Genomic DNA, 20093 nt, shown 5'->3' with positions numbered 1-20093 from the left:
ACATATCCTGCCCTGTCTTACTCCTTCCCTTTTCCTAGTCTCTGTCCTCTGCTCCTTCTTTACTCCTTGGTCTGTTCCATTTTCAGACATCACCCCCCCTCCTATTTAATTCACTCGTCCTCTCTGTTCCCGCCAGTATCCTACTCCTGCTCCTCCCCCTGTCCCATCCTTCCCCACGAAATGATAAATTCACTCCCTACTCCTAGGCGCCATCTTTAACTTGCCCCGTTCTGGCTGCTGTGCATCCTCAGCTGTGAGTGTGTTTCCTATGTAAGTAGAGATTGTATTTATGTGACTTACTGCATTTTACTGTAAATTCTCCTCTGAACTCCATAGAATAGTTTATCCAGCTGTGTTTATACTGTTTTGCCTCTTCCTGTTGCCCGCATATAAGTGTCTAGCCTTTATCTTATGAATTGTTTTGCCTGTGCCGTTGTCGACAAGCGAGTATCCTGCATTTCTACTGTTTAACTGTCGCTTTCACTATTTTACTTCACGTGAAGGCTGTTGTGTAAATACTAGGCTTTAGGTTGCGACCGCCTTTATCCTTACATTGTTATTGCATTGTCTTGCTGTGGGCTAATGAGTATCTTGCATTACCTCAGTTAAAGTGTTGCTTTAATTATTTTTACCTTACATGAAGGCTGTTATATGTAACTACCACCAAGGCTGTAAAGATAACTTTTAAATGCTCGGTAGCAATTGCCTTCCCAGGTAAGCGCTATCTTGGCTGCTTGCTTATCTCACTTTACTCGCATGCTATGAGATGACCTGTTAATAGGATTTAATAGCGACTACCTTCCTAGATAAACGCTGCCTTTCTACTTAAGCTAAATTTAGCGTCAGCGTCTCAAGCATGTATTATCTTATTGTTTAATCAGTTAAGGCCTCCATATTGGGTTAGAATCGTACTGCTTATTCCATTTTCCATAATGGTAAAGAGCTGGAGTAACGCTCTATCTTTAAAATGATAAGTCTTACTCGGAAGCTATAGCGCTCACATTCTATATGTTATTAGTGTTACCCTACTATTAATTACATATGAGCCAATGCATATGGGAACTCTTTAACTGATTGTAGACTACATTGTTATATGTACTCTGATATATTTGCTGTACACGTGCTCTGCCCTATCCACCCTGCTAACAACTGTAGATCTGTTTAGTGTTTTTTCCTTCCCACTAGCTACCTCCTTACTTTAAGCACTAGTAGAAGATAAAATGTATATTTAACTTGCTACTAATGAACATTGTTTTTTACTTTGTCTTTTTCTGTCCTCCAGCTTTCTGCTCTGAATCTTTCCCCTGTGTCTCTGCCTGGGTGAATAACTGGACCTAACCAAGCTGAACTCCCCACTGCCAAAGCAATACTCCCTGCTGTTTCAACTCCCTTTTTGAGGAAAAGTGTACCTAGTGACCTTAAAAAGAACTGAAGAAAGTATGTACTTCTGCTAAATCAGACTTCTGTACTCTTACTCTGCTAGCTGTAGTAATACATTCCCTGTCAGGAGTGCCAGCAGCCTAACCCCTCCTTTGTTTTCTGTCCTCCACACCTCCCTCAGCTCTTTGCTCTGTTGCTCCCCTCTTCCCCTGTCTTATCAGCCCTAGCATGCCCTGGTGAGCCTTTGCTTTCTGCATAGTCCACTACTGGGCACCCCCTTTCCATTGAAATAGGTCTACTATTGCACCTAAACCTCTCCAATTAATTAGAACTTTAAACATACAAACTTAAAGTAGAAATATACCATAGTTTAATACTATTCTCCCTTCTGCTCCACAGCTTGCACATCTCTGTCCCTCTCTCTTCACCTATACATTAGCCCACTCTTCCCACCTTATCTAGGCCACCACCACTTACCCTTCTGTTACTTGCACTTCACAACTACTGCTCCACTGATAGTCTCTCGCTCCTCTTCTGCTCTCTGGGCTCTACCCGCTCAGCCTCTGGCTCACTCCGCTCCCCTACCCTGCCCCCAATTCCCACCCGCCCCCAGTACATCTACATTTATTCCTGCATAAACCACACCCACTACTACACCTATCCAATCACTACCCCACTTACAAAACTCAATCTCCTTTTTCCCGCCAAAACCAACTTACAGTCAACTCATTATCAACTTACATAACCAATCCCACTCCCAAACCACACCCTCCTAACCACACCCCTCCAACCTATTGTAACTCTACATACACTAACTGCTACCTGGATAACATCCAGCTCGTATATACACACTATTTCCTACATACCTTACTTCTATATTTATATTACTATACTATTAACTCTTTCACAACATGCTCTCTAAACACTCCTTCCCCTTATTTTCACTGCTACTACTCCTCACCTTATCTTCTTTCTACCATCTTTCCCAACCCACAATTCTCACCCACTTCCAAACCTTTCATATAACTAACCCTCACAGCTCTCCTTTTTCTCACTCATACTCTCTTATTTCCCCCCATTTATACCCCTCGAAAACCTCCTCCTTATTCAGCACAAACTTATTTCCTATCATACTTATCCTATCACCATAACTACTAGTAAAGCCCTCCAATTTATAAAAGAACCCAATCTCATCTCCCTGCTAACTACTCACCTAAACTATTCCATGCTATATCTGATTAGTTCCCTCATATCTGGAGACATTCATCCTAATCCAGGCCCCACCACCACAACCACCACAAATAAATCCCTATTATTCACTTCCTTAAATTCACAAAGCATAGTAAACAAAGTCCCAAACCTTCACGCTTGGCTCACACACAATAAACCTGACATCTTGACTATTTCTGAAACCTGGCTAAAACCACACATTAAAGACTCTGAAATAGCTCCTCCAAACTACTCCATCATAAGAAAAGACAGACCTCACAAAAAAGGCGGAGGAATAGCCCTTCTATATTCTTCCTCCTAGTAGTTACTCCCTACAATAAACCTATTCCACACTTCAACAACGCCAACTACTCCTTACCCTACTACAAATCAATAATTATAAACACATATGCATAGCTTCCTTTATATCCCCCAGGGGATAATATTCCCACACTCGAACTTATCCTTTCCTGGCTATCCAGTAACATTAATAATGAAACCATAATCCTAGGAGATGTTAACATTAATTGGGCCCTTATCCAGTCTCCTACAAACCCCATTAACATCAACCTTTATAATTTCTCACAACTAATCACTTCAGTAACCCACCCTGCCAAAACCTCCTCCAATGGGAGTATACTAGATTGGATTCTTGTCTCCCATCCTCACTATTACACCAACAGTGGCACTCTCCTGACCCACTTGGTGACCACATACCCACCTTTACCCACCGGCTTCCTACTATCCTTCAACGAACCCATAACTATATTACTATCCGTGACCAAAAAAACTTCAACCCAATAACCTTTTCAAACTCATTACAAGCAATAAATTGGAATTGTTTAAAAACTCTACCTCTAAACAATGCGGTCTCACACTTCAACTCAACATTCTTAAAACTACTAGACTCCCAAGCTCCCCTACGGACAAAGAGAATTAAAACTAAATCTGCCCCATGGCTCTCCAAATGTACTCTTGCTACCATGAGACAGAGAGACAAAGTCTGGGCACGCTACCAAAAACATAAGATAGCACCACTCCATAACGAATATAAAATGCTCCGAAATAAAGTAAAAAAACTCATTACTCTTGATCGTCAAAACTACTTCCACACACTCCAAAACAACAATAAAAACAACCCTCAAAAATTCTGGAAAGGGATCTCTACTCTCCTCCACCCTAGTAAACCAGATACTCCTACCCCTGACCCAAATGCTCCTGAACTTGATTTAGCCACCCAATTTAACTCTTTCTTTATTGACTATCTCCAAACTGACCTCCTCATTCTCTAACACCTCCCTGCTATCCAATACCCCCCCACCCACCCCTCTCTCACTACTTCTTCACCCTATTCCGCACCCACTAACTCATCTACCCCCTCCTCCACACAAACTCTATCCTCATCTTCACCACAACATAACTTCCCCCCTCCTGACTGCAACCACTTCTCATTAAATCCCATACCTACATCTACTATAAAGAAACTCCTTCAGAAACTGAAACCATGTACCAATGCGCCTGATAATATCCCTTCTTACTTTCTCAGTATAGCAGCTGATACTCTTGCCTACCCCATTAGCATCTTAATAAACCGCTCACTACAAGAAGGTACAGTTCCCCAAATCTGGAAATAAGCCTTTATTATACCTCTACACAAAGGTGGTAACAATAATAACATTACTAATTTCCGTCCCATAGCCATCCTGTCCCCCATTTCTAAAATCCTAGAAAAATGTGTCCAACTTCAACTCCTTCCTCACCTCCTAGACAACCATCTTATAACTCCCACACAGCACGGTTTCAGACCCAATCATAGCACTATGACTGCCCTCCTCTCCTTCCTTGAAATTGTAAACAAAGCCCGTGACTCTGGACAAATTGTTTCTACCTTACTTCTTGACCTCTCCAAAGCCTTCGATACTATCTCACACAGCCTACTCTTAACTAAACTCTCCAAACTTTACCTATCCTCCTCCTCTTTGAACTGGTTCTCTAGTTACCTATCTAACAGAAATCAAGCTGTAAAATGGAAAAGCCACCTCCTCTTTCCTTAGTACCCCTACAGGAGTCCCACAAGGCTCCATACTGGGTCCTCTTCTCTTCAATATTTTTATTAACGACTTCCACAAATCAATCCCACTCTCCAGCATCATCCAATACGCAGATGATTCTACTATCATCTGTTCTGCCCCTTCAATCACTACACTACAAAAACTCACTCAAGATGCCTTCTCTTCCACAGAGCAATGGATGCTAAGTAATCATCTAGCTCTCAATGCTACCAAGACCAAACTAATGTTATTTACTCCTTCTAAAACCACCCCTCCCAACATGAATACATTCTTAGTTACTAGCCAAAACAACTCACCTCTTGAAATAGTGTCAGAGACCAAACTACTTGGGGTCCAAATAGACACCCAACTTAAATTTAACTCCCATCTGCGAACAAACATCAAAAAAACTCATCAAAAACTTGGCATGCTCTATAGACAGAATGCCTACCTCACAGCTGCTACTAAAATTACCCTCTCTACTTCCTTCCTTATCCCCTCCCTACTCTATGGCGCCCCACTACTAACTAATCTCCAGTCCCTTATTAAAAAACAGCTTAGCTCCTGCTATAACAAAATAGCAAAATTCGCCACCAGCCATAAGTCCTCCACTCACCACTGTTTATCCCTCCAACAACTAAAATGGCTAGAACTTCCCAATCAACTAACTTATACTCAACTAACTCTAGCCCATAAGCTTATTCTAAACCCCTCTCTCTGTCCCTCCCTTTCCTCTGTCTTTAAAATGCACCTACCTAACAGAGTTCTAAGGTCAAATAATCAAAATCTACTAGAAGTGCACAAACCTACTCATCCCCCAGGCAAAAACCTTCTTTCCTTCAGCCTCGCTCGTCTCTGGAACTCCCTACCTCCACTCATCCGCACCACCTCGAACCACTCTACCTTCAAAAAGTCTCTTTTCTTACATCTAGCATCACAGTGGGAATGCTCTTGCTCCCACCCTACATAACTAACATTACCTAATATCATTCTGTACAATATCTTACTTTAATAAGTTTACTTTGTTTGTTCTCTAATCTGTATTAATGTTTACATTTGTTCCACTAACTAGTATGTCTCTTCTCAAAGTATTTACTGTTATTACTGATATTCCATAATCGATAAGTTTTACTCTTAGTCTGCCTTCATACTATTAATAACTGTCTGTACCTACATTGTCACTGTCAAATGTTGAATGTATATTTTGTTTTTGGAGCTTTTCTCCCCAGGACTCCATTGAAAACGGGTTCTTACGGCCCAATGGACTATCCTGGTAAACCAACTGCAATAAATAAATAAATAAATAAATCTACCGGTTCATATTCAGAATCGTGAATCTCTTCAGGAAGAGAGGTATCTATCTTTCTTCTACCAGAAACTACTTTGCAAGAATGACCAATAGCATGAATTAAACCCCCCGATCCAAACCCAGTAAACCACTCATATTCAAAGAAATTTGAGGATGAGTAGATACATGCTTGCTTTTCTGTTTCATTTTGTCAGGAAAAAAATGGGGCCAACTATGTTACTAACGGCAGCAGGAGTTTTTCTCAAGGATGGGTACAGTTTTTATACACAACAGGGAACTTCCCTGTTCCCTCTTCCAGGGCTGACAAAAGTGTCTCTCTTGCCCACTGAAGGTCTCCAACAGCCACACAGGATGTGGCTAACCTCTGGACCATAGCGGCTGTAGGTGCTACACCAGAGTCTGAGGTACAACAAATGGTCACAGCAGAGTCACCCACCTACAGCTGAAGCAAACTGCTAATCTGCTGTCTTGGACAAGGCTGTTTGCTTAGTTTTTTTCTTTTTGTGGCTGAAAGGAGGACTGACCATAGGACCAGTAGCCTGTTCCATGGTCAATTGTTAAGCCAAAAATGGTGCCTCTTTCCAAGGACGACAAGTAGCAAATGCCAGTAAACACTACCAGTCTACAAAGCTTATTTTCTGAATAGAAAAGTATAGTGAAAAGCACATTAAATCACTATGCCGGCCCCACAAAAGACAGCACTCCATTTAAAAGAACATTTGTTTTGTGACAGTCCATTAAAACACAGCACTCCTAGCTTTAAAATAATTTTCTCAAGAGAAAAGTGATAAAAATAGCAACCCACGTTAAAAAATGGAAGCCCCCCCCCTCCCAAAGGGAGCTCATCTGCTGAGCAAAGGAACAGCACAAGCAGACAGACAATCCTTGAAAGCCTCAGTTGAGCATACTCTTTGGCAGCAGTAAAGCTCTAAAAGGTTTTGTGCCAAAAACTTGTCTTTTAGTCAGCTCAGTTAGACCTGCCTGACAATTTGAGCATGTGGAAGGTGCCCTAAAGCACTGGAAGCTGGCCGACTGTTATATCCTTGACAGGATATAACCCATATAGCTAAGGCTCCTGCAGCAGTGATCAATATGATGAAATGTGGGTCATGGCGCGGAGGGGAAGTTTCTTCTTTTTGAAGGATTTACAACAAGCTCTCTCAGGTTGCTAACAATGCCTAAGAGGAATATTGTACTGAATGCCTTAGCCAGGTCAAGATATGTAGTATGCACTATTTTACTCATCTATTGTCTTGGTGACCCTTTCAAAGAAGTCTAACAGGTTAAGTAGCCATGACGTTCCCTTAAAGACATATTGGGATGGGTCCAGAGTCTGTAGGATGCCAGTGTCCTTGTTTAAAACCTTTCCATGTTGAACAGTACTAGATCACGATGTTTGATACTCTGGATGAAGCATGCACCATCTGTTCCAGGGTGTTTAAGTTAAAAATTCAGGAAGCGTTGTGCCTGTGTGTTTGAAGCACTGTACACTTCCCAGTCTATAGAGGGGCAGTTAAAGTCACCCATAAATAAAGCGCTTGGTTGGATGGTGAGCGCCTCTAGCAGATTTAGGTAATGGCTTTGAAACTCTACAGGCAAAAATAGTGATCTGTAGGTAGCCATGATATAGTGAAAGACCTTATCTATAGTGACTTGCTCCATGGTATAATTCTGTTTAACCTGGAGGTATGTTTGTTGTTAAAGTAGATAAAAATACCTGCACCTTTGGTCCCAGTCTGCATTGTTGTTTATCTAAATGTGTAGAAGGCACTGTAGCCTTGCCGACGATAAAACACAAAGCTCAAAAGACTCTTCTTGCTGAGGTGATAGTCAGTACAAGGACTACTTTCAGTGATAAGAATTTTATATCATTCGAATCTTCTAGTTAAAACACACACAAAACACAAAATTCGGATGCCAAGCCAGAGCTGGTTTAACTACTGGCAGCAGAGAATAGAAAATGCCTTTAATAAAGGCTTTACACGATCAGTTTGCAGCCAAGGAGTGAGTTAGAAAACCTTCAAGGTATGAAGAAATCACTATTAGACATACCTTGATTGAGGACAGAGGAGTAACTCGCACTTTTTTGTACAGTTCTTTTAGAAAAGTCTAGCATTTCTTTTAACTGTGCTGAAAAGTTTCTGTTGTGCGCTCTGTTGACACCCCTCCCCATGTGTCACTGCTAGCAGCTCCCAATCATCTTTATCGGTAGAACTTCCTGTGTGAACAAGCAAAAAATTGAACAAGATGCTGACTTGAATGAAGGAGGACAGACAAAACGAAACTCTGAAAAGTGATATTTTACCATCATTCAATCAATATTTTTGAAATGTGATGGTAGATGAAAAAACAAGGGAAAACAATGATGTAGCTATGGTAAAAGATGCCAAAGTTTTTTGCTGTACTGTTGAAATATCTTAACACTGCTGGTATTTCCAGTGTTTCTAATGGAAGATGCAAGCTAGGCAGGGTGAACATCAGCTAAAGCATTGCCTGAAACAAGATGTGCAACAGAAGCTGAATGCTGGAGGTCCTGTAAGAAATAAAAAAAGTGGACTTAAATCATTTTCAGGCATTGTTAATTTCATCTGGTGCAAGTAAAGCTTCACTACTGCAAGACAAAACATGTTGACGGACTGCTGGATGAATAACAGACTGTATGCTGGAAGGTGTTAAAAAGCATTTTCTGAAGCCTGGAAATGTGCATGCACTTCTGCATGAACCTTGAGATCACACATTTGAAATGACTTTCAAGATCAATCACTTTACAGATGTTCTACTCACATTATGAGTTTGATGCCTAGAAAAACCTTTAAAGACTTTTTGTCCCTCGTGACAATTTGAAAAAGCAAGCAACTGCTCTTTTTTGTTATTTGCTAGGGCAAACGTGTATATGCTGACAACATTAAAGTTTATATGTAGTTTTTTATGTGACACACTGGAGAATTCTAAGCGTAATTTTATCACGAGGGATTCAGGAATAAATGGAAAGTTAAGGTGAAACTAATATTCAAGCAGGATATAGTGCACCATTTACCAATCAGCATTGTTTTTTTTTGGTTTTGACACAGGAATCACTATTTTACAATAGCCACAAACCTTGCTTTTGTTGTGGAAATCAATGTCAAATTAATGCAGTGTGCAGAAGGTAACAAGAAAGCTCATTACTTAAAAAAAATGCATGGTGTAGTTTGCTCAACATAGGACAATTTCAGCATAGTTTATGCAACATGGAAGGTCATGATTTTAAATACTGTACTTATTTTAGCAACTAGGTAAGTGAGCTGGTCCAAAGACCATTTTCAGCCATGACCCAAGCCCAAAGGCAAGTACAACTGCAAAAACCTTGATCTGCTGATTTTCATTGTAAATACAATTACAAATACATATGATAATCAGTAGATCAAAATTTTCTTCTTCTTTCGGCTTTTTCCCAGTTAGGGGTCGCCACAGTGGATCACCTGTCCACTCATGAATGGCAGTAGAGTTTTACAGTGTCTAGTTGCCAGCCCGGTACCCAACCTTCCACGGAAGGCGCACACACGCATGCACTCACGCCTAAGAAATATGTATGACAACAGATCAGGTGACAATAAGCAGGACTTACCAGCAGCATACACAAAGACACTGAAAGGGGCAATGAAAATAAAATGGAAATTACTGATCTGTTCTATCATACACAACAGGCAGAGAATCTAACTTAAGAATGTTTGATAATAGAATAATCAAAGAAACATTACATTTTCATCATTGCTAACTAGCAGGTGCAGGATGTAACGGATAAAGAACATAAAATCAGCATCACATATAAACAGACTTAAAGAAGTGCTTGCAGCATCAAAAATATGTATAAAATGGTAGGACACCTAACAACTAGTCCTGCAAGAAGATATCACTACCAGGTAATCAGTACAAAGGCTGAATGTAACAAGAAAACTGAAAGCAGCATTTAATTCCAAAAGAGAAGCATTAAGAGTCTGCTCAAAAAACAGGAAAGGAATGAAACAGAGGCTGCACAAGTATACAGTGAATTTAGTAAAGTACAGATGTATTTAAAGTACTTAAACTGATAACAGCAGACCTTTGAATACAGGCTACACATAACTAACATTTGGTTTACCCACCTTGTGTGTCACATTTCTTTAACCAGAATTTCTATCAGGAGTGGTAACCAAGTGTATCCGGACACCGGTCACTTGTACAACAGGCTACTGTGTGACAATATACAACCAAACAAAAAAGCACAGAGGCCAAGTGATGATGCTGCTGCAATGGGTGGGGTTTAGAGGCCTCAGAGTTGATTATGTTTATGTGAAGTGCATGGGGTGGTACACAGACTGTAAACAACCACAAATAACATCAGGCCATTTTAAACACCATTCATTCAAAAGGTCAGTTGTACCATTTATTCTTCATCAGACTGACCTATTCTTACTACGCATCACAGAGTCCATAAACACTGCATTATGGGAGAATACATTTTATGAAAAAATTCTGTTTGGTGGCAATGGCGCTATTTATTTCCACTGGTAGTCCTTCTGAAACTTAATGAGCAAAGATGGACTGCCTAAAAAAAGATGGAACATTTTACATAGGAACTATAATAAGAAATGGTAGCAGATAAAAGAACCTCCACATACAAGTTCATACATGGACATTATACATTTCAGGGATACATACATATACTGTATAATAAATTTATTCTGGTCACCTTCTCCACATGCCTTTAATCTATTCTGCTTTTAACAATATTCACATTTCTTACCTTACTTAAACATGAGAGATGAACATCTATTTCATAATTCTATGAATGCACTAAGAATTTTCAATGTTTCCACAAAAGAGCACATGATTCATTCTACACATGCTTTATTCAGTTTGCAGTTACAGAGGAGCCACATCTATCCATGCACTCAGGCATTAAAACAATGTTATTTTATTTTACATTTGTTTGCTGGTTAACTACACTGATCACAACTGACCATTTGCGGGTACTACCAGAGTGAAATAATTCAAAGAAAAAAGTGTAACAGAGTTGTACATATCAAAAACAGAACAGAAAGCAATAATATACAAAAAAACAAAACAAAAAAAAACAAAATGCACAATAACAAAAGATGTAGCAACGATTATGAGAGATATACACATTTTACATGATAATATTTCAGATTTACATCATGGTGGAAGTGCTGTGGGGTAATAAGAGTCATGGTGGGGGAGGTGACGTTAAGATGCGCTAGTAGATGAGAGAGAGTAGGACTAGAGGTTGACAGACCATTAGGTGATGTGGCCTGATGTGAGGCAAGTACAGTTTGATTTGTTGTGGAGTCATTTTTTAGGTTCAGCCCTGAAGGTGGGGAAGGGGGGGACTGTAGTTTATTTATGTGGAGACACCGACTCTTGGGCTGGATACCAGTCTACTGCAGGATAAAAGTACAGACACATACAATCACTAACTTATTGCATGCACACCTATGAACAGTGCAGAGGATTATCATTCCACCTATAGTATGTTTTTGGGGTGTGTTACGAAATCTGAGAATCCAGCAAAAACTGATGTGAACAAGGGGAAGGTAAGCAGACTCCACACAGAAGGAACACCAGCTGGGAACCAAACCAGAAAAAGTAGTGTGACACTGCAAAGCTAATTTCTGCATCACTGTGCTACCCACAGCAACACATTTCAGCTGCATCACTGTGCTACCCACAACACCACATTTCAGCTTCTTCCTCTGCATAGACAGCCTCCTTGTTCTGCAGCCTTACTGTAACTGGATCTTCTAAGCCAGACAGGATACAACTGTAATATTACCCCTGCATCTGCAAATTAAATCTTACTGCTTCAGTCTCTGCCATGTTGCTACCCTTTACAGGCTTGATTTTCTGTTATAATACAAGATGATCTACCAGTGTTATGTTACAGGACTCCATACCTTATTTCTGCTGTATTTGACAGTGCCTTTTCTGGTATCTTCTGAAGCAAGATCTGTAAATATCCAGCCAACCTAAAAATAAAAACAGAAAGCTGCTTATATTAGAACTGCTACAACTGAATAGTGATTTTGGAAAAATGCGAGAAGCGTCTACATTAACAAGTCATTATTTTCTAGTCCTAGATCTGTATTAGTGACTGCATTTCTCAGGTGACAGATGACTACTGTTTATCTATGGTTGCATTTTGGTTTTAACTAAAATGCAGCAGTTTCTTCTGCTACAGTTTTTCTATATTTCATTTATCTATGACAAACTCCTTCTGAATTGCTAGTTCTTCTCTGATCCGTCATCCCCTCTGGAAACTTGTCCTACTGCTTTATTATTTACTCAAAGAAGAAATACTTACTCACATTTACCTTGAACTTATTCCCTTCTACCTGCTAGTCAACATCTTTTCCATCTCTCCAATCCTTTGCCTAAGTACCAAGCCTACCCAGTTGCTTTCCAACTATATGGTACATCTACATACAATTTTACCCCTTTCTTCAGTGGGTACTTTCTGATTTTATGTAGTCCTTGCCTCATACTTGAATCATACTATTACCCCGGGCACCTTATTAATTCACCTGTACTATTCCCCTACCACTCTTTTTCCTGAACAGTGTCTAGACTGCATGAAGTACTCCAAATGCAGATCCACGTTAGTCTTGTATAACAGAAGCAAACCTCTTCTTTTCTGGAAATCCAATCCCTAGATTCATACCTCAGCATTTTATTGACAATAATAATCTCCAATCAGCACTGCTTTAAAATTCACCCTTGGCGTGATTAATACAATTGTCTTCCACCCTGCTCTCTTCAGCTGTTGTACCATGACTTTTGTATATCTCCTTCTTCGTTAATTCACCCAAAATGCACTGTACACCCTAGCAAAAAAAAAACATCTATAGAGCCTTAAGTAAAGCTTTTCAGGTCCCTCATCAGGCTGACCACTCATCATTTACCGCAAACTCAATTTTAGTGCTCCCTGTGAACATGCTGACCAGGTTTCTTCACACTCCACCACCACCCATGGATCCTACTGTTATCCCTCCTAACCTTCTCCACTGAGCTCCTATAAGAAACTGCCTCACACATGTTGCAGAATTCAAGGTAGATGAAATGTTAAGATGTGTGCATTTCTGTTCCAGGGATGATGGATAGCTTAGAACTCCACCTCACAGTTTTCAGTGCATTCCATTTGTAATGATACCATAAGTGTCGATCAATTGTTTGACAGTTTCACTATGTACTGTACTTCTCTGTTGAGTTTATGCTTCCAGTGCAGACTATGACTGTAGATGTCATACATTTCTTTTCAATACTGTTTATTTTTAACTCTTTGATATATGTAACATTTGCTACCTCTTCCACATGGACCAAAAAATGTCTGAATAGTCTAATATCGGCCCACTTGCCTGGTTAAGAAAACAGTGAATAAAATAAATGAATAAATTGCTGAACTGGTTAAAATTTATCAGGTGACTGCAAACAGCAATAAGCAGAAAGACAGTTTGAACAACAAATGAAAATTTTGGCCATTTACTGAGCAAGAAAAAGCATAAAACATCACAAACTGAAGAGAAAAAAAGGTTATGTACTCACCGTAATGTTACAACTGTGCTGTCCATTTTCATTATTCCTCAACTGATGGGTCTTTGATCCAACTCAGATACTTCTACCCACCTAACATAGCTCAGATCGAGTTTGCTGCCCACAGAAGATGATCGACAATACCTTCATAGAACTCAAGAAGGTACAGAAATAGAGAAAAGAGCTGGAACTCAAACAAGGAAAGTATAGTTTTGTAAAATCTTACCATAACAGTAGATGTCTTTCTCTTCACTGTTGCAGTATTCTTTAACGTAGGGATCCCCTTGCCAAGGGCAGACTGACATCCAGCCAGTATACCAAAGCCTTTAGGTTGCAATACGTATGCCGTACATCAGATGTAAGCTCCCGCACTTGGCGTATGGCATAAAGGTGATACAAAGATGTACCATCCTCAGAACTGAACAGCAGCAGTAGGAAAAACCATCTAAGGACACAAAGAGGTAACAAGTCCATCCAGAAGGAGAAAGGAAACAAGGGGAGGAGGGAGGGAGTGAATACTACAACAGTGAAGAGAAGGGACATATACTGTTATGGTAAGCCTTTACACAACTATACTATGTCCTTCCATATCACCGTTGCAGTATTCTTTACAATAGGAAGAGTACAAAAGCTCAGGAAGAAGTTGGGAGGAGGAAGGACCTGCAGAGCCCTCAAGGAAAACATAGGATAGCCCTGGTAAAACCGGCTCTAGCCTTAGAAATAACATCCAACTTATAGTGCTTAGTAGGTATGCACAGAAGTCCAGGAAGCTGTCTCAAGAATAGAAGTGGTATCCAAGCCCCTGAAAAAAGCACCAGAAGAAGCCACAGCTCTGGCAGAATGAGCCTTAACAGAGGCAAGACGACTTTTCCCATGAAAGGAAAAACAAAAAGGAAATAGCTTTAGATATCCAAGAAGAAAGAGTTTGCCTGGAAACAGCCAAACCTAAAGATCTGGGATGAAAGGAAACAAAAAAGCTGATCAGATTTACAAATACCTTTGGTTTTGCCCAAATAATATCAAGAGTTGTCTATGCAAATCCAAGGTGTGAAGAAATCTCTCTCTATTAAACTGCGGAGAAGGGAAAAAAGTGGACAAATGAATAGACTGAAAGACAACTCATTAACCACCTTGGGCATAAAAGAAGGATTAGTACGAAGGGACACCCTTGACCTTATAAAAAACAAAAAAGGAGGAACAGCCACTCTTGCAGCTCAGACACCTATCTGGCTGAGGTAAGGGCCAAAAGAACAGCCTTCCAAGAACAATATTTTAAAGAAGCTTAAGCTACAGGCTCAAAAGCAGCCTGATTCAATTTTTCCAAAACTAAATATAGGTCCTGGAAGGAGGAATCGTTTTTTTTGGGAGGCCTAATATGAAATGATGCCTTTAAGAAATTGTTTGACTTCAAATCTAGAAGCTAGAGAGGAAGTCAAAGGCAGACCAGCAGAAATAGCTGACAGGTGGGCTTTAATACGTCTACCTAACATGGAGCAATTCACACAAATGAGAACCAAAGGGACTTCCACAGTAAGAGGATCCAAGTTACGAGAAAGAAATCATAAAGAAAATCTCTTCCATTTGGACAAACAAGATTTTCTGGTAGTGTGTTTCCTGGCCTCCTGCAGGACCCGAAGCACATCCTCAGAAAAAAGGTGTCTAAAAAGGATCAAAACCCTATCACCCACAATGACAGTTAAAGAGTGGACAGGTGAGGATGGAAGACAGACCCCTTGTCTTGTGTGAGTAGGTCTACCCTGTGCGGTAACTTGTGATGATTGCCCTTGGCCAAATGCAGAAGAGAGAACCAATGCCGTCTGGGGGAAAGGAAGTCACCAATAAGATTCTGGGAGCATCCTGTTCTATCTTGAACAGGACCTACTGTATGAGTGGAAGGGAAGGGAAGACAAAGAAATATCCACTTCCAAGAAAAAGAGAGGGAATCCACTTTCCAAGCCAGAGGACATAGGGCTCTGGTGCAAACGACAGGAAGTTGTCTGTTTAGAGGGGAAGCAAAAAGATCTACTTGAGGAATACCCAACTGGTGGACAATGTCCAGAAACACATCTCTGTGAAGAATCCACTTGTGAGATTGTGTTATGGACCTGCTCAGAGAGTCTGCCACAATGTCCTGAACTGAAGGAATGTAAATTGCCTGAAGGGTCACCTGATACTGAATAGCTAGATCCCAAACCTGAAGAACTAGTCTACACATGAGATAAGACCCCCCCCCCCCCAAAGCGATGTACATCACTGTGGTATTGTCTGAAAACTTTGAGAGTCCCTGGAATGAAGAGAGAGTGAAAAGCCTGAAGAGCCAGGAAAAGGGCTCTTCGACACTGATGTGGTCCTCATTTTGATGGAGACCAAATGTCTTGCACTTTCGGAGGACTGGAGAAAGCCCCCCATCCCACTTCTGAGGCATCTGTGAATAGTTACTAAGAGGGACTAGACACCAAAATAGAATCCCTGGATTGATGGACAACTGATAAATCCACCACTGAAGTTCCAGCTTGAGACAGGGCAGAAGGGGAACTGGAAAATCTGAAGGATGAGAATGTGGAAGTCAAACTGACTTTTTGAACCACTGGAGCTTTCTCATATGAAGCTTGGCCAGAGGAAGCACAGGCATGATGGAAGCCATGTAACCCAGGGTTCTTAGAAACTCCCTTGCTGTAATGGGGTCTAGAGGAAGAAGGGTTTGAAAGTATGCAATCAGAGTTATAGCCTTTGGAGGAGGCAGGGACCCATCTGCAGCCTGCACCCCAGCAAGACATGGTCATGAGGTCAGGAATGACTTTTGAAAATTCACTGTAAACTCTAGGCTTAGCAGCAGACAAATTGCAAAATGAAGATGCTGAAGTAAAATTTCTGGAGAAGAGGCCGGAATGAGCAGATCATCCAGATAAGGAAGGATTTGTATTCGTCTCAGTCTGCAAAAAGCAATCACAGAGCGAGGCATTTGGTGAAGATCCTTGGGGCAGTAGTGAGGTCAAAGGGCAAAGCAGAGAACTGAAAATGCAAGGAAGCAACAAAGAAATGTAAAAACTTCCTGAAAAGGGGGGGTGAATAGGGATATGGAGATAGGCATTCATGAGATCCAAGGAAACCAGAAAATCCTGATCCAAAAAAAAAAACAGAAAAGCCTGAGGAAGAAGAGGAAATAAAGTTTGAAAGGATAGCATTTAAAAAGAGGGAACCTTCAAAAAGGTGTTTATACGAGAGAGAGCCAGAATGGTTCTCCAGGTGCATTCTTTCCTAGGGACCAAAACATTCTGGAGTAAAATCCCTTCTCCCTTTGAGGAGCTGGAAATACCTGAATCATTCCTTTAGAAAACAGGTCTCAAAGCACCTCTGGAAAAAGGGTAGCTGTTCCCGAGGAGGATGAGGAATGTCCATAAAGGGGGAAAGAGATTTCCAGACCATAAAATACCCTTCATACGTAATGTAAAGAAAGTACAGTTGTGTACACTTACCATAAATGTAGATGTTCGAGTGTATTCACTGTTGCAGTCATTACATTTGGGTAATCTGCTGGCAGGTTGCCCTCAGTCTGCCTGATTAACAATGGTCTTGGGCCCTGCGTCGGTTGTTGTCCCTTCTTCCATGACGCCAGGTCGTCAGGGGTATAAAACATGCAGCCGACACCATTTTCATCAGTTTTTCTGCCCCAGATGTCAGGTGCCCCCCAAACGGGGAGCAAAATATATATGTATATATTTAGAACACAAACAATATACCTCCAATCAAAAGCAGATACACCAAAAAGGCTTTTAAGCATATTAAAAGAAAGAAGAGGTGTAGTAAGAGAAAAAAACGGGGCTGGAGAATGGGTAACCAGGACTACAACAGTGAATACATTCAAACATCGACATTTATGGTAAGTGTACACAACTGTACTATGTTCTTCGTGTTTCACTGTTGCAGTCATTACATTTGGGTAGATTCCCAAAGTTATGGTTGGGAGGATAGATTTATACAGGATTAGAAGCAGCTATAAGGCCCTGCAGGACAGCAGTGGCAAAGCCAGCTCTGGATTTAGAGAAGAGAGGTAAATGGTAATGTTTGGTGAACGTATGAACTGAGCTCCAGGTAGCAGCTTCCAGAATGTCTCTGGTAGGAACCCCTCTGAGAAAGGCTGCAGAAGTAGATGCAGCCCTGGTGGAATGCGATCTGACCCCGTTGGGGATAAGTTTACCATGGTGCACATAGCAGAAACTAATACAATGGCTTATCCATTTAGAAATGGTCTGCTTTGAAATAGTGTTTCCCTCTGCCCCTGTAGCAAAAGCCACCAATAGTTGCTCAAATTTTCTTAGAGGTTTTGTCCTGTTCAAATAGAATCTAAGTTGTCTGTGCACATCCAGTGAATGCAGAATCCGCTCACCCTTGTTCTGTGGATTGTGAAAGAAAGTTGGCAGATGAATGGTCTGATTAAGAGCCACACTGGATACCACCTTAGGCATGAAAGATGGATTGGTACTGAGAGCCACCCTGTTCTGATGAAAAATAATGAAAGGCTCCACTGCCATAAGAGCCTGTAATTCTGAAATCTGTCTAGCTGAAGTAACTGCTAAAAGAAAACCTGTTTTCCAGGAGAGAAATTTTAAATCTGCAGTCACAGCTGGCTCATAAGGAGGCAGAGTGAGTTTTTACAAAACAGAACTGAGGTCCCACGCAGGAGCTGGTGCTCTCCTGGGAGGTCTTACATTTTTGGCCCCTCTGAGGTATTGCTTTAACAAAGGATGAGAAAAGAGGGGAGGCTCTGTGTTGTAATGAGCCGAAATGGCAGAGGCATGGATTTTTATAGAAGAAAAAGATAGGCCCTTGTGAAGCATCTCAGTTAACTATTGCAGAATCTGAGGAGTATTGGGCATGGCTGTGCTTATTCCTTGTGCTTGGTTCCAGGCACAGAATCTTTTCCATTTGTCCGCATAAGATTTTCTAGTACTAGGCCTTCTGGCCTCCAAAATGACATCCATCACAGGTTTGCTGAGAGATGTAACTGGTGAAATTAGTTGATTAGCCATGCTGCAAGATTCAGAGTTTGGAGCTGAGTGTGCAGAATTTGATAGTTCTGATGAGACGGTAGGTAAGGTGTCAAGAGGTAGGTACCACGGAGGAAGGTGTGACATACTGCGTAGCAGCAGGTACCAGTGTTGGCGAGGCCAGTCTGGAGCAATCAGTATCAGTATCATCAGTATCTCCAGTCCAGCTGGTGAATCTGGGAATCTTGAGGCAATGTTACAACTGCCTCATGTACACAGACAACCCTCTCCTCCTCCCAACAAATTCCAACACATGTGAGAGATGCAACCATATAGCCAAACTGGAAGCTAAGCTCTGGCGTAACCAGTCAGGAGGAGAAGGAATCCACACTCACTACAATTCCAGCCTCACATAGACCTACCACGACAGCAAACCAAACACATAAACACACAAAAACATACCTTGGAGGCTCTAAATAAAAATATGCCTAAGCAGCAGAGACCTCCAAAGCAGACACCCAAGAAACCGCTACCCCAAAACAAAACACGTGCAACACATAGCTCACAAAGCCAGTGTGCCGAACAGTCACAGCCCTTAAGGCTAAACAACACACCTGATACACTTGTAATAGGTGACTCTACCGTCAGGCACACTGACGTCCCGCTCACCAGGCTGAACAAGGAGAAGGTCACGGTGAGCTGCCTGTTGGGCACTAGGATCCGCCACATAACACAAGCACTCAGGCCACTCCAACGCAAGTACAAATATGACTCCGTCATTGTCCATGCTGGTGTGAATGACCTGAGACGTACCTCCCTGGACTACATGAAAAAAGACAGAGGAGCTCTCTGAGCATGTAGCCCAGGCCGGTATGATATACAAGTGTATCAGGTGTGTTGTTTAGCCTTAAGGGCTGTGACTGTTCGGCACACTGGCTTTGTGAGCTATGTGTTGCACGTGTTTTGTTTTGGGGTAGCGGTTTCTTGGGTGTCTGCTTTGGAGGTCTCTGCTGCTTAGGCATATTTTTATTTAGACCTTGAGTAGCATCTTACCCTCATCAAGAATGATGCCACAATATGAAGACAATAGGATCCGCTACATAACACAAGCACTCAGGCCACTCCAAGGCAAGTACAAATATGACTCCATTATTGTCCATGCTGGTGTGAATGACCTGAGACGTACCTCCCTGGACTACATGAAGAGAGACATAGAGGAGCTCTCTGAGCATGCAGCCCAGGCCGGTATGACCCTGACCTTGAGTAGCATCTTACCCTCATCAAGAATGATGCCACAATATGAAGACAAGATGATCAATTTCAACAATTGGCTTAAGTATTGGTGTCATTCAAAGGGGATCCAATGCCTGTCAGCCTGGGATGACATGCTCGACAAGCCACGATGCTTCGCTAGGGATGGCTTGCACCCGTCACACCTGGGCTTTCGGATATTGGCAAAGGCTCTTGCCACCCCCATAGTGTCTTTTTTAGGCAAGGCTGAAATGACAAACCCACCTCCATAGGTATCACAAGGGATAAGAACCTAAGAGTAATGCTACTCAACGCCAGAAGTCTAAACCTCAAGATGCA

General features: G+C 41.4%; 1 protein-coding gene across 1 annotated transcript in view; it reads right to left on the bottom strand.

Moving 5' to 3' along the window:
- The window catches only part of NPLOC4 (NPL4 homolog, ubiquitin recognition factor), a 1702928-nt gene that overhangs the window by 685310 nt on the left and 997525 nt on the right, over positions 1–20093 (bottom strand). Inside the window, exon 10 of the mRNA XM_044085045.1 lies at positions 11883–11954. Coding sequence (XP_043940980.1) covers positions 11883–11954 — 72 coding nt within the window. The remainder of the gene's footprint in view (positions 1–11882; positions 11955–20093) is intronic.

The sequence above is a fragment of the Protopterus annectens genome, chromosome 10.part0 (genome assembly GCF_019279795.1).
Source record: "Protopterus annectens isolate FY-2018-M chromosome 10.part0, PAN1.0, whole genome shotgun sequence".
NCBI classification, from domain to species: Eukaryota; Metazoa; Chordata; order Ceratodontiformes; family Protopteridae; genus Protopterus; species Protopterus annectens.
The sequence above is the reverse complement of the archived record's forward strand: the minus strand, read 5'-3'. Positions and strand labels throughout refer to the sequence as shown.